The sequence below is a fragment of the Heloderma suspectum genome, chromosome 4 (genome assembly GCF_057233095.1).
Source record: "Heloderma suspectum isolate Gila_16-S chromosome 4, 16-S_ref, whole genome shotgun sequence".
Lineage (NCBI taxonomy): Eukaryota > Metazoa > Chordata > Lepidosauria > Squamata > Helodermatidae > Heloderma > Heloderma suspectum.
Genome location: NC_139461.1, coordinates 215,495,948 through 215,510,430, shown reverse-complemented (window position 1 = coordinate 215,510,430; position 14,483 = coordinate 215,495,948). Strand labels below are relative to the sequence as shown.

General features: G+C 41.3%; 1 protein-coding gene across 1 annotated transcript in view; it reads left to right on the top strand.

Annotated features, from left to right (window-relative positions):
- The window catches only part of LRRC7 (leucine rich repeat containing 7), a 296,928-nt gene that overhangs the window by 114,054 nt on the left and 168,391 nt on the right, over window positions 1-14,483 (top strand). Inside the window, exon 2 of the mRNA XM_084852238.1 lies at window positions 6,413-6,615. Within this exon, the coding sequence (XP_084708364.1) occupies window positions 6,427-6,615 (189 nt within the window). The 5' untranslated portion in view covers window positions 6,413-6,426. The remainder of the gene's footprint in view (window positions 1-6,412; window positions 6,616-14,483) is intronic.

The following is a 14,483-nucleotide window of genomic DNA, read 5'->3' as shown; positions in this document are numbered from 1 at the left end:
GGGCGGCTCAGGACTTCATGGTCTCCATGACAACCATGGGACTGTCGCAACATGTCATCGGCCCTGCATCTTGTGGTCGACATTTTGTTACCTTATGTCTCTAATTAACCTGTCTGGCTGATGGAACAGCTTCCCTCAGTGGAATGGGCCCCCGTCTCCCAGAAGCCCCTCGTGTTGTTGTTGTTTATTTGGTCAGTCACTTCTGACTCTTCGTGACTTCATGGACCAGCCCACGCCAGAGCTTCCTGTCGGCCATCGCCACCCCCAGCTCCCCTAAGGTCGAGTCCGTCACCTCCAGAATATCATCCATCCATCTTGCCCTTGGTCGGCCTCTCTTCCTTTTGCCCTCCTACTTTTCCCTAGCATCTTCTCCAGGGTGTCCTGTCTTCTCATTACGTGGCCAAAGTACTTCAGACACCCCCAAAATCTGCTCAGATAGTTGGAGGAGCCTCCAGAGCAGATTTGGGGGAGTAAGGGGGGGCTGCAGGGGAGGATAAGAGGGGAAGGTCCTCTATGGAGGCACAAGTTTGCTGACATGCATTGGATTTCATCCCTTATTTTAGGAATCACAAACCTCAAAGTAAATTTTGCCACCATTATGAGTAAGGCATATGTGCTGTAACTTTAAAGTGTGTCCCTTTTGGGTACTGTTCATGTTTATAACTACACAGTAGGATATATGAAGGCCTTGAGCATATGGGTACTAGCTGCATCTCCCATGTGTTAATGAATATAATTGAATCTTTTTAGGGTGGATTTGATTTTCTTGCCCTCTCCTTCTCTACAGGTTGTGTGGTATTGTGGTGGGGAGTACCCCTACTCATTTGTGGGGGAGTATTCCCTTCTTTCCTCACCCATCTTTGAGGGGAAGGGACAATTCGTAATATTCAGTCTGAGGTACATGCACTATAAACATGCTTAAACTTTAACAGCTGATCCTAATTAAAAATGTGATTATTGTACAATACATCAAAAGTCAGCATCTGGTCCAGCTAAATTATAAAATTGGTTTATTCCTTGCTCTCTGTTTTAGCTTACGCCCCTCGGCCAAAGGGAGTCAGACAGAAAGGTTGTTATTGGAATTGATAAACATGAAACCAGGTGCACTTTGGTCTCAGTGATGTTCATTTCTGCCTCTTTCACTTGTTCTTCACATTTTGAGAAATTGTGAAGGAGAAAAAGGGATTTGTCCTGACAGCATTCATATGTTAATCTCCTTGTGATTGCCAGAGGCAGACAGAACTCTCACTATTGAGACAATGAAGCGTCTGAGTGTTCTTTGGAGCCAGAAAGGCTCTTTCAGTCCAGGAGATGCATAATGGAGCTAAAGAAGTTACTGTAATCTATTTGGTTAGCATTGTGCTTTAAGCAGTTTTGGTGTATGGTTTGTTTTTGTTTGATAAATGTTTGGCTCAAACTTGTTTTTGCCCCTATAGGATTGGCCCCACTGACCCTAACGGAGGCTTTTCAGCCAACATGGAGAAGGTTGTTGACAGAGAAATTACTGACTTACGGGTTTACAACTGGAAGTTTAATAGCTCTTGGATATTTTAAAGCTAAACTAACTATGAAACAATGAGTATGGGATACAGAACTATTTAAGTTTTGTCACCAATTATTACTTCTCTTGGAGTTAGGTATTTGTGCCTGCAAATTATCTGACCAACTTAACATCCCCAAATTTAGAAACGTCTTTATGTTAGCTCAATTTAATGTTTTACCATCTGTGCTTTTAGAGGGAAGATATCGAAAGGTGCCATACTATGAACGTGTATGCCCTTGTGATGGAGGGGAAGTAGGATGTACGAAAGTCACTTAGCTTTTCGACGGGGTGATTCGCGGTGGTGGGGAGGCGCTCCGCACCTCCCCCCGAAATCCTAACCCAGCTGGTTCCGCTCCGCGGCAACTCCGCAGAGCTGCCAGCCAGGTGCATTCACAGGTGCTGTGTGGAGCCTGCGGACGCAAATGGCAGCAGCTATGGTGGCCACCATTTGCGTTCCTGTTTTTTGGCCATGATAGGCTACGTAAATATTACGTAGACTGGTGGGGACGAGGGAGAGGGCCTTTTCTGTGGTGGCCCCCACTCTGTGGAACTCTCTCCCTAGGGAACTCCACCATGCCCCCTCTTTAATTAGCTTCCATCGTGCATTAAAAACGTGGTTGTTCAGGCGGGCATTTGGGGTGGGTTAGGGTATTTTAGAAAATGTTTTTATTGTAGAATTTTATTGTTTTAAACTGTTTTATTGTATGTTGTACATCGCCCAGAGTGGCTGGGTGACCAGCCAGATGGGTGATTAATAAATTTAATAATAAATAAATAAATAAAATGACCCTGTTCTTTAATTCTAATTGTATGTTCGTTCTAATTGTATGTTCGGCCCTTGCCATGAGACATCATTTTGCTCTTGTTCCTGGTTGGTGGGCCTCTGCTCTAGTAAAACAAAAAGAAAACCCTAGTAGATCCTGCTAACCAGGTGTCTGTCCAGCAAGACCTCTAGCTGATGGATCTTTCCAACCTTCTCCTTGATGTCATAGTTATTTGGCCTTAGAGGTAGACCCTGAGATGGATGTGAGTACAAATGGAAGTGGTGTGGGGAGGAGAGAGAAAGACCTGTACTGCAGTTGTTCATATACATTGTTTAGTGTATGTAGCCTGTGTGTTAGAAAATCCAATTCTCATAAAACTCAGCAAAAAAGAAAAATCAGAGTTCAGTTCTATTCTGGCAAGTTCCGATTTCAGCATTCCAGTTTCCAAAAATGGACCAATATTGATGTGATTAGTTTCTTTCAATTATGATACTTCTTTACACTAATGTTTACCCAGTATAAACAGTTTTCCCTGTCAGACAAATAAGAAGCTCTTCCAGCTTTTCTGTTCAAATCCTTTCCCAATGAGCATGAATATAAAATTATGTCTTTATTTCTGAGCTTAATTACTTAGAAATGGATGCAAAGTAGCCACTGTAATTGCTCAGTTCCGCAGATAGTTGCTAATGAGCCTCTATCAGGCTCTAGCCTCTATCATGAATAGAGGCTTTTTAATGTTTACTTATCCTTCTCCATTAAGACTCAGAAGAGGCAGCAGTTTTATAAAAACTAAATATTTTATGATTGTGCCTGAGGGCTATAGGCAGTTCATTGCGCAGACACCGAAGCACTGGTGTAGGTAAAGTGATAAACAATGAGATTGATCCAGACATGCTCCTTCACAAAGGGTTGGGCACCTTCTATTCATGGGGACTGGGGGAACTAAGACCCAGTGGAGGCTTCCACTGGAGGAACAAGGGCTGCAATTTTTGCCAGTTCTCCCTTTCCCCTGCAGTCCCCCCAGTACCACCTCCTATGCTTTTGAAGAGGGTCTCGCAGCCCATTGGAGCAGCTTCTCAGGGGGCACAAGGGACTGCAGTGGGAAGGAACAACTGGCTCAAATTGCCACCCCACTGCCTTTCTCCAGCACCATCCCAACCCATTGTCCTTTGTAGGAGTGAAAGGTGGTGCTCTAGTGTGTATTCTGGCTGTTCCATATTGGCCAGGGCATACTGTGCAGACTATGAATATTCAAAATGATATATAAATTGCATAGATATGCAAATTGGTGTTGCGCACAATGAAACTTGCAAATGAAATGATAAATCATCATATATAATGAGTTGTAACTTGTGAATGCATGACTTTGTAATTCAGAATTCATGTATTCATAAAATCATAGTTCAGTGCAAAATTCCCATCAGTTTACCCTGAAGAAAATGCTTCAGCCAAGACATTTAAAATCCTAAATAAATGCAAGAAAATCTAGGAAATACCTTCTGAATTGGCAATTTTTTTTGTGCTCACGAATAGCCAGTTCCACAACCCAGTTAAGTATGAGTACATAGATTTAGATCCATTGACTTCAGTGGAAATAAGCTTAAACGTAAGTTGACATGTGTTCTTTGTTGTTTTTCCAAGGACTGGTTTATTTCAGTTCTGCCCATAAATCTTTTGACTAGTTGCCAGTTCACCTGCAATATTCCCAACATGCCAGCATAATGCAGGGCTTGAAAGCCCCTATCCAATCTTAGGTTCTTCATGTTTGGTTGTATCTAGCTGTTGTGCCTCTGACAGAGAACCACCATGTATATCCTCATGCTTGTATTACAGCAAGAAGTAGTAGGAGCTGCATGCGTAGTTGCACAGCAGCCATTAATACCCGCAGAAGAAACTTAAGTTTCCTGGGTAGGCCAGCCGCGGAAAAATTATATGCTGCATACAGGGGTTGACAATATTGTTCCAGTCTCATCCTGGAACAGTATTTATGCCTGATAATAAATTGGCAAACAACTAAGTTATTCAGTAAACTACGATTTGATGGTAAACAACTAAACTATTTAGTAAACTATGATTTGATGGTATTTGGTAAGGGCATACTTTTAGTTTTGTGACAAATTATGGAATACCTGAAGTTCTCACGAGTTTGAAGCTAATGACCTTAGATTATGTCTAACAGCATAATCCTAACATGTCTACTCAGAAGCAAGCCCCACTATCTTTTCAGATAAATGAGTATAGAATTGCAGCCTGAGTGGTTTAAAGGCAGACCACCTTGCCTTATACATACCAGGTGACTTTTACAATTGTCAGGAGAGGCCTTGCTGATCATTCCGAAACTAATGGAATGTCACCATGCAATACCCCAATGGCGGGCCTTCTCTGTACTGGCACCCACTCTTTGTCCAGGAGGCAGAAAATGTGGCATCTTTCAAATGCCTCTTGAAAACACACTTGTTCACCCAGGCTTTCCCTGAACTGTAATTAAATTAATCGTGTTGTTCCATCGTACTGCTCCTTGTATTGCTTTTATTGTAATTGGAATTATTTTAATGTTTTATGTTTTTAATAATTGTATTTTAAATATGATTTTAATATTTATTTGTGAACTGCTTAGGGATTTTATTATATATAATGGTATATAAATATCACAAATAAATAAAATAAAAATAAATTATGTGAATGATTGATTCTAGGACTTGATGGTCCATAAGACCACAACAAAGTCTTTTTTAGAGTAAACAGCTGTGAACAATAAATTAAAACTCTATTGCGTCTATATTCTGATGATGGTGTACAATTCTGAAATTTCTGAAGCCATGGGAAGACATTTTCAGGTGTTTTTTCCTGGGAAAAAAATGGAAGTTTGGGGAGGTGGAAATTTAAACTTAATGTACTTAAACTTTATCAAATGTTCAAGTGAAACTTAGCACATTAAATTGTATTATTTGGTATGTTTATGAAATGTAACTGTTTAAATGCTAGGGAACACAAGCAGGAAGGTGCTATTGTGCTCCTGTCCTGTTTGTGGGTTTCCCATGGATATTGCACTCATGTCCTGCTTGTGAGTTTCCCATAGGCATCTGTTTGGCCATAATGAGAACAGAATGCTGAACTACATAGGTATTTGATTTGATCTGATCCAGCACAGCTGTTTTTATGTTCTTAAATGTCTTACTTTTATTTAATCATTAAGGACAAGTATATGTATTGTTAGCGACAGAGCTCTAAGTTGATCTAACCTAAGAGATCTAACTATCTTAATTTCTGCCAGTTGTGAAAACAGAGACAAATAAAAGCTGGAAGATGGAAGGAATGGTGTGTGTATGTGTAGATAGATATAGATACAGATACAGATACAGATATATACATACATATATAGGTTTAGAAACAGTAAGTAGACCTCAGGGTTATCAAGTAGAAATAGAACTCTGAAAATAAGCATACTTTATAATTATCAAAGGACTAATAAGAATTTGGGCATTGTTAACATTCATTATAAAAATCAAACTTTTCAACAATATATCATAGTTGTATTCAGTATGAGTGGATAGGCTTACAGCCAATTTTTGAGTAAGTCGCTTGAACTTTGCGACCCTTTCTGTACCTTGTATTGCCCGCCTCCACCTGCTGGTGCTGCCTTAAGCAGGTCACTTCATCTTGCTGCATAATAGCAAGCTTGAGTAAGCTTTATATAAATTGTGATTACACACAAAGCCATATGATTTGTGTTGTTATTCCATCCATTTTTCATATCATAGACCAATAGTTCATAATGCAACTAAGTTAAAAATATCACTGCCTTATGGAATGAAAGTAAAACAAATAATGGCTATGGAAGAACATATTCTTGTGGCTATGGCATTGCGTGCAAAATTAACCAAGCTAGAAAAAAATTAAAACATGATATATAGAAACTTGATATTAATTCTGTTGACTAAGAATAAAGTCTTGGAGGATTTATACTGAGAAGTTTTATACTGAATGGACCAATTATATATTAAAATGCTGTTGAAAGGAATCTTAGACATTCCACTAGGTGTTTTTCTAATAAAATGAGAAATGGTTTTGGGAAACAATTTATTTTATTTATTTTATTTTTTAGTGCAGCATTTGGAGATGACAACCAAAAGGAAAATTATTGGCCGCCTGGTGCCGTGCCGATGTTTTCGAGGGGAAGAAGAAATAATCTCAGTGCTTGATTACTCCCACTGCAGCCTTCAGCAGGTGCCAAAGGAAGTTTTTAACTTTGAACGGACGTTAGAGGAGCTTTATCTAGATGCCAATCAAATTGAAGAGCTACCTAAGGTAAACCCTACCCTTTCTCTAATATGCAAATGCCACTGACTTGTTAAATGAACATTTAAAGTATGCTTGAACACTCTATATGAAAAGGAACTTCAATATAGACAAACTGCTGGCTTCAGTTATTCAGTGTGGCAACTAATTACACATTTTTCCTGCTTTTAGAAAATACACTGGTCTTAGTTCTGCCAGCAGACCAGAGATAAACAGGTTGTATTGGATTCTGTTCCTGTAAGTGCATCAAAACAAAATTCTTCATTAATGCCATGGTACTTGAGATATATGCATAGGGCTTGATCCTTAATGTGCTAGAATGAAGCCCCTCAGTTTACAACTAATTTTAAGCTCATGGGTATGTTCATTCAGAGTCAGTGAGATGCTTCATTTACTTAAAATGAAGAATGTATTGAACTTTTCATAGGCATGGTAAACTCTGTGTTGACTTCTCCTTCTGCTCCTTGTAACGTGTAGTTAAGGAAACATGCAACATTACTTATTATGTTAATTATATTATATTAATTATGACATGATGCTTCATGTTATTGGCTGGTGTTGGCAGGGGCATAAATCAGATAACTTCACATGTTACCTTGACAATACCTTTGTGGGCAGAGGAAGGAGAACTTGGCACAGGATTACCTTTTTTTACAGCAACACTGCCATTGCATCTTGTTTCAGCCATAGAATCTGAACTGGAAGGGACCAGTGAGTCACCTAATACAACTGCCTGCCCTAAGACATTCTCTGCGTGAATACTTTGGGTAATCATCTCTCAGATTCAGGAAGTTGGGTTTGATGGCCTTTAGGGCCTTTCCAGCTCAGCTATTCCCAGAGTATGTGTTTCAGTGATACTATGGGTTTTATTGTACATTCACTTCTGTGTGCAGCGTGGCATAAAGACTAAACAGGGGTTTAGAATGTCCATCCATGGATTTACTTAAAGCTGCAGCAATCTCAAGAGGGGCTTGGGGAGGGGAACTGGAGACAAGCTGAAAGCAAGCATTAGCTTTCCAGGAGCTAATTAGTGATAGCAAATCAAAGGGTTCCACACTAAAGGTGGCCTGGAAGTAATTTTAGATAAATAGTCCTGGTTTGTGGGTGTTTTGTTGTTTTTTAAAGTATATTGAGAAATACGTCTCACGACTTGTTGTGCTAAGGAGAGTTTGTATTTAATAGGCTGAAATAAGCATTTCCAGATCTATCTGGATCTTCCAAAACACGTTCATTTTTTTTTAAATAGCTGAGCAATAAGGGCCAAAATACACAAAACCATAGTCATCTGCAAAGGAATTGGGGGGCAATTATATCATGCAACTCTTTAGGCTTTGCAAATCTTTGCAAATTTTGCCCAGTGGTGGCAGAGCTGCAGCCAAACCTAAGCAGGGTTTGCAGCATCGCAGGAATGTGTAGCTCTTTCTCTGTGCCACCCCATCCCTTCTTTAGCTCTTGTGTATCTCTTGTGCACCTGTACATTTGTGTACAAAGTGGAAGAGGAAGCTATTCCCAGAGAGGTGGCCTGGAAAGGAAGAATGGGCCTGCAGCATTGGGAAATGTAGATGATGCTGAGGGCCAGGTGAAATTAGGTCAAAGGCCACAGGCGATACTTGGGTGCAGGTTTCCCACCCCAGCTATAAAAGAACTTCTGTCAGTGGACAAAGACCATTAGGAGATTAACACCATTGAATCACATGTAATTACATGATGTTTCTTTGGCTGCTGTGGCTGATGCTCTGAAACCAGACTTCTAATGAAGTATCTACTCCGCTGTTCCTCTTTTCCATCAAGGGGTGTGCAAACTACAGATGCATGGTGAGTTTGCACTTTTCACTACAGAGGGAGAGTACTGTTCCCAGGTTTGATAGGAAGTGTGAGTGGAGGAACTTGCATTCCCTCTCTCCTCACCTTCCATCTGAAGGCATTACTTAATATCTGAAGCCAGCTAACGCACACCCATGACTACATATCCACAGCTTCCCTTGTCCCTCAGTCTCTAGAGAGAAGGATGCTTAACAGCACACACAGCACCTCCCCAGATTTCTCATTGGAGTTTGGAGAAGAAACACTAGTGAAAATGAGAGATATCCCTGCCATTCTTCCAAGTCCCCTGTGCTTGTCAGTACGAGATGCTGTGTCTTCTGTCACTTGCATTATTGCATAGCAGTTTTGAGAAGAAGTCACTTGCTGTTTCTTACTTTCTCCAAAGTGCAGTGCAAATAAGAAAATACTTTGCTTCTCCCTAAGTCCTCAAACATGCAGAGGGCTTAAAAGGCAGGGAAGGTCTTACCCAAACAAGATAAGAGAAGAAATAGTGTAAGAGTTTTTGTGAACTGCCCAGAGAGCTTTGGCTATTGGGCGATATAGAAATGTAATAAATGAGTGAGTGAGTGAGTGAGTGAGTGAATGAATATAAGAGACTCATGCAGTCTCCATACCCCAATACAAATGAGAGAAATCTCTGTCTCTCCTAAGCCCTCTGCAGATGCCAAAGGTCTTGGGCAAGGGGACAGGTTGGTGGAAAGCACAAATAGGGGCTGGCTAGTAAGCCAAACTAATATTTGTTAGTCCCTATTGCTCACACATACATTAATGCCATTATAATATGTCAGGGTGCCTCAAACCTTTGACGTCTTATCTATCTCCTTTCTGTAGATTTGGAGGAGCTTTGCCAAGAGAGTGTGGGAGATGCACTCTCACACGCAGCTGCCCGGATAACATAGTACTGGGCAGTTTTCATTTTTGAGGCTGTGCAAGCTCCAGAAAGTTCAACTGTTGCACCCTTTTGAATATTTTAAAATGTGTTGGTGTGGGAATCAGTTGTTCCCATGGCATCTGTCACCATCATCATCTACTGTTGTTGTGATGCTTAGAGGCCTAGCACCGCATGAGCAGGAGCCAATTGGTGCGTTCTTACTATGCAAGTAGCACCTGTCTGGGAGGGAACAACCTGTGTCATTGAGCCCTGCTCATTTGATGCTGGGCCTTTAAATGTTACAGCAGCACTGTGTGGTGAAGTTGTGGAAAAGGAGCTCCCATGCTACTGCTACAGTCTGTAAAGGGCACATGTGTGTGTGTGTGTGTGCGCGCGCGCACACACATGCGCACATACGTATATAATCTACCATACAATTTCTTAGCGTGCATTTCTTCCACAGCTCTCTGGACACTGTCAGCTATTAAAAACCTTTATTCACTGTTAGTGCATTAAGAAAAATACTTATGGATCTTTATGCAAGGACTGGGCATGCATTTTAGAGTATGTACAGCCCAAGGGGAATTAAGCATGTGCCTAAGTGTCTCCTGTTAACCAGTGCAACTTAAAATTGCTTAACTTGTGTAGATCTTGCTAAAACTATATTGTTATATTGCTAAGCTGTATCTCCCTACCCCTTTAGCCAAATTTGGATGCTCAGTGTAGTGGCTTGTTCACTCCACCAGGAAATTGTTTATAACTGGAAAAGCAATTTTAGTTATACTCTCCAGGGGGTTGAAGGGAAAGTGATATAGAGAAGTGAGTCATTTTCCCATATATATATATATATATATATATATGTGTGTGTGTGTGTGTGTGTGTGTGTGTGTGTGTTCATAGAGAAGTCTCTGGACACCAAATCATACTTTTCTGCCTTATAGAGATGAAATAGAGTATGATGGAGGTCAATTTGCTGATGGTAGTTCAGAGTTATTACTTCTTTTTAATCATAATTTGTGGCTGCTGTTTAGTTTTAATTTAAAGAGGCTTTTTATTTAAAAACACACACACCAGTATTCCACTTTCTAGATTTAAAAAAAAAATAGCATAATAAGGCTATCCATCAAAAAAATAGGATTATACCATAAGATTGTAACATGGAGCCAAAAGTATATAACCATGTAATTTACTATGATAAGTATTATAACACTGGATACAAGCCAAAGTAGGCACCAGGTGAGTGTTCTAAAGCTAGGGTGAGTTTAGGCAGAGTGTTCCAAAGCCAGGGTGATACTAAAGAGCAGGTCTTTTCCACCTGCCTTAACCTCCCCCCTCCCAGCACCCAGAGAAGGACTTCTCATGATAACCTTGATATGAAGATATCTAAGATAATTTAATTTGATTTTTTTTCTGAGTGATGCTGAACTATGAGCAAGCTTGGAATTTTTGTATGAAATCAGCAGGAGAAAAAAGACAGCTTAAAGAGAGCAATTTAGCTTTAGGGTTTGACTGCTGATATGCTTCAGATCAAAAATGCCAAAGTAGAACAACCTCTTTAAAAGATGTGATAATCCATTGAGTTTTTTTAAAAAATAGAAAATGCAACTGAATATGCTGACCTTCCATTTTACATATATGCCCTACCCGGTGCCAGCTTGTCTGGCTAAAAGGGGGGGGGCCATTGCGGGCGGGTGGGGTGACAAGACCTAGGGGCCTCTGATTGGTGCACCCCAGTGGCACCACCATGCAGGGAGGGGCATGCTGAGCTGCCTTAAACTCAGCTCCCCCTCCCAATCTCAGCTCTTTGGCGCGACGCAGCTCCCTCCCACCCTCCCCTTAGCAGTGTGGGTTTTTGCCGGCTGCCCCTTTGGGAGCCATGTAGGAATTTTTTGGCTCACAGTCCAATTGGCCTAGGACTGTGGGTCTTTTTCGCCTACATCACACTGTTAGGTGGGGTGGGTGTGTCCTATAGGGGAATACAGTCTATATCATCGGTCACATTCCACTTGGCGGCTAGGACGGGCAAAACAGGAAAGGGAGTAGGGATGGTGTGCATGCAGAGGCACCTTATGGTGACAGGTGACACCTGAGGCCCCCCAAATGGGTTGTGCGGCTCAGCAGGGGGATAAGGGTAGCCTGGGAGACCAACCCTACTCACTCACCCAGGTGTTGTGCGGCACCGGGTTGGGGGTGACACCGGAAGGTCTACCTCCCCCGGAAGATCACCGCGAGATCACCGCCACCCCTCAGGCTGGGTGTGTTTTCGCCCAAGAAGTGTCAGCTAGCTGCTGACACAATTAGATGCCCATCCTAGTTACCCCTTTGCAAATATTTCAATAAAATATGGCCCAATTTTCAACCCAAGCTTGTTGTCTGCGTCTTCTTTGACCCATCTCCGCTCGCAAAGTGAAACTGACAGGACTTGCATTTGTTTCCTGTAAAAAAAAGTAGGCATGTACCTTCTCAACTTCACAATATTGAAAGATACTTTTTGGTTGTAAAATAACTTCAACAGTACATTGAAATGAACATAGAACAGATATAACCCCAAATTCCCATTTGAATGAAATAGATTTTCCTTCTTGCGTCCTGAAGAGATGAAACAACATTTTTTCTATCTAATTATGCAAGGGGGAGTGAAAAGAAGGAATTATAGATATCTTGTAATAAATAAGGGTACTATCCTATGCATGTTTAGATAGAAAAAAGACCTATAATTCCAAGCAACCCCCAGACACATACCTAGCACTTCAATAAAATGTAGTTCAGTAGTTTCTAGGCCCCAAGGCATTTGTTTGCTATGACCCTTTCTTCACTTCAAAACTAATATATGTTCCAGACTCTGAAATTTTATATTTGTATCATTTAAATTGTTGAAGGTTTAAATTAACTGAATCCCAATTTTATCTGCATCCTATCGGTTCTGAAATTTGATTTGATTTCATTTATTAAGAATGCAATCCTATGCATGTTTAGATAGAAAAAAAGTCCTACAACTTCCAGAACTCCCTATCCAGTATGGCTGGCTGAGGCACGTTGGGAGTTGTAGGACTTTTTTCTGTTTAAACATGCATAGGATCGCTCCCTAAATTTATGAAACACCTTTCTCTAAGAGAACTTAGTCTTACAACAAGGGTTAAAATATACACAGATTTTAAACAATTGAAAGGAGTTTAAAACAATTAAGGGCACAATCCTATGGCCGGTAGTCAGTGACTAGACAGCCATAGGATAGGTCGGTTCCCTGAGAACCGATGTCCACCCCCTCCCGTGCTGGCTTGTAAGCAGCAGAGAACGGCCGTGCGCTCCGCGCTCAGAAGAGGAGCATGAAGCAGCGAAAACGGGGTGTTCCTGGGGGAGTGCCGGGGCGGGGAGGGCGGAAGTGCTGTTCCGATGCTTCCTATGCATCGGCCAGTATCTCCTCCCCACCGCTGTGCCTTCTCGTGGCTAGACAGCCAAAATCAGCTGTCTAGCTGCGAATGCAGGGTGGCTGAAGCATGGAGGGGATGATCCCCTCCACACTTCTCCTGCCCTGCATTGGATAGGTGGTCGCCTCTGAGTTCAGCCGCCTGTCTTGATAGGATTGCGCCCTAAAATGCTCAGGCCCCATAACACAACTAAATTAAAAACATCAATTGTATACCAACAAATGCTGGGAGCAGAGGAAAGTCTTCACCTGGTGCTGAAAAGTTGACAGTATTGGAGCCTGGTAGATTTCACTATGGAGAGCATTCCACATTCTGCGGGCCTCTGTCATGAAGGCTTTCTCCCTTGTTGCCTTCCTCTGAACCTCCCTCGGAGGAGGCACTTGCAGGATGTTGATTGTAGCATATGGATAGGTTTATACTGGGAGAAGTGCTCCATCAGGAATTATGGTTGGAAGCCATGTAAGGCTTTATAAGTCAAAACAAGCACCTTGAATTGGGTTTGGAAACATACAGGCAGCCAGTGCAAGTGGGCCAGATCAGTGATATGAAAATTTTCTAATGCAAATTAGCATTAAATTTTGCACTGCACATTAGGTTAATTTGCATAGGGTCATTTGCATAGGGAAATGTTCAGTTTGCATCAGGAAATGTTCTGATACCCTAGAACAGGGATGTGCAAGTTGTGGCCCTCCAGATGTTTTGGCCTATAACTCCCATCATTCCTCACCATTGGCTATGCTGGCTAAAGTTGATGGGAGCCATAGGCCAAAACATCTAGAGGGCCACAGCTTGCCTATTCCTGCCTAGAGAGATCTAATTTGGTGTGTTTATTTTGCTTGCATTTAGTAAACAAAGCTTTAAAAAGTACCCCATGTTAATATTTTGTTCCCATGTACAAGTATTTGACCTGAAATATTTGAAGGAAAAAAATAAAGCATGTTTACGCATGCTTTATATGCATGTATAGACAGGAAAAAGTCCCACAACTCCCAACATGCCCCACTCAGCATGTCTGGCTAGGGAATGCTGGGAGCACTGTAGGACGTTTTTTCTGTCTAAGCAGGCATGGGATTGCACCCTTGATGTGATTTAAACGTTATATTATGTAGAAAATATTATTGGAATACTTGTAAAAATTTAAAACAATAGCATGTACTTCTCTTACTTTGCTTAAATTTTCTGGCAGAAGCAAATCATTGACTTCAATGCAAATCTTACCTGGATGAATTAAGGAAAAGGCCATATTACTGTAGGAATTAGTGTGAATCCTGCTAATTTCTTTTGAAGAAAGTTTATAAACTGCAGCTTATACAAAATATAGCAGCCAGAGCCAAATCGATAGTGAGGACCAGAAGGTCTTAGCCTATAACACCAGTTCTGGCCAATGATGTGGGGCTAAAATTGAATTGAACTTTTGACACACTATTTAATTTTAGCAACCTAAGAAATGTGCAGGAAAGCCACTCATCTCAACATAGTTTATGTATGTATGTATGTATGTATGTACTGCATTTATATCCTGCCTTTTTTCCTCTTGCAAGGAACCCAAGGCAGCTTACATTACCTCCTTCTCTCCATTTTATCCTCACAACAACCCTGTGAGGTAGGTTGGGCTGAGAGTCTGTGATGGGCCCAAAGCCACTCAGTGAGCTTACATGGCCAAGTGGGGACTAGAGCCTGGATCTCCCAGCTCCCAGTCCAACACTCTCACCACTACACCACACTGGTTAAACACTCTTCTACTAAACTTGTTG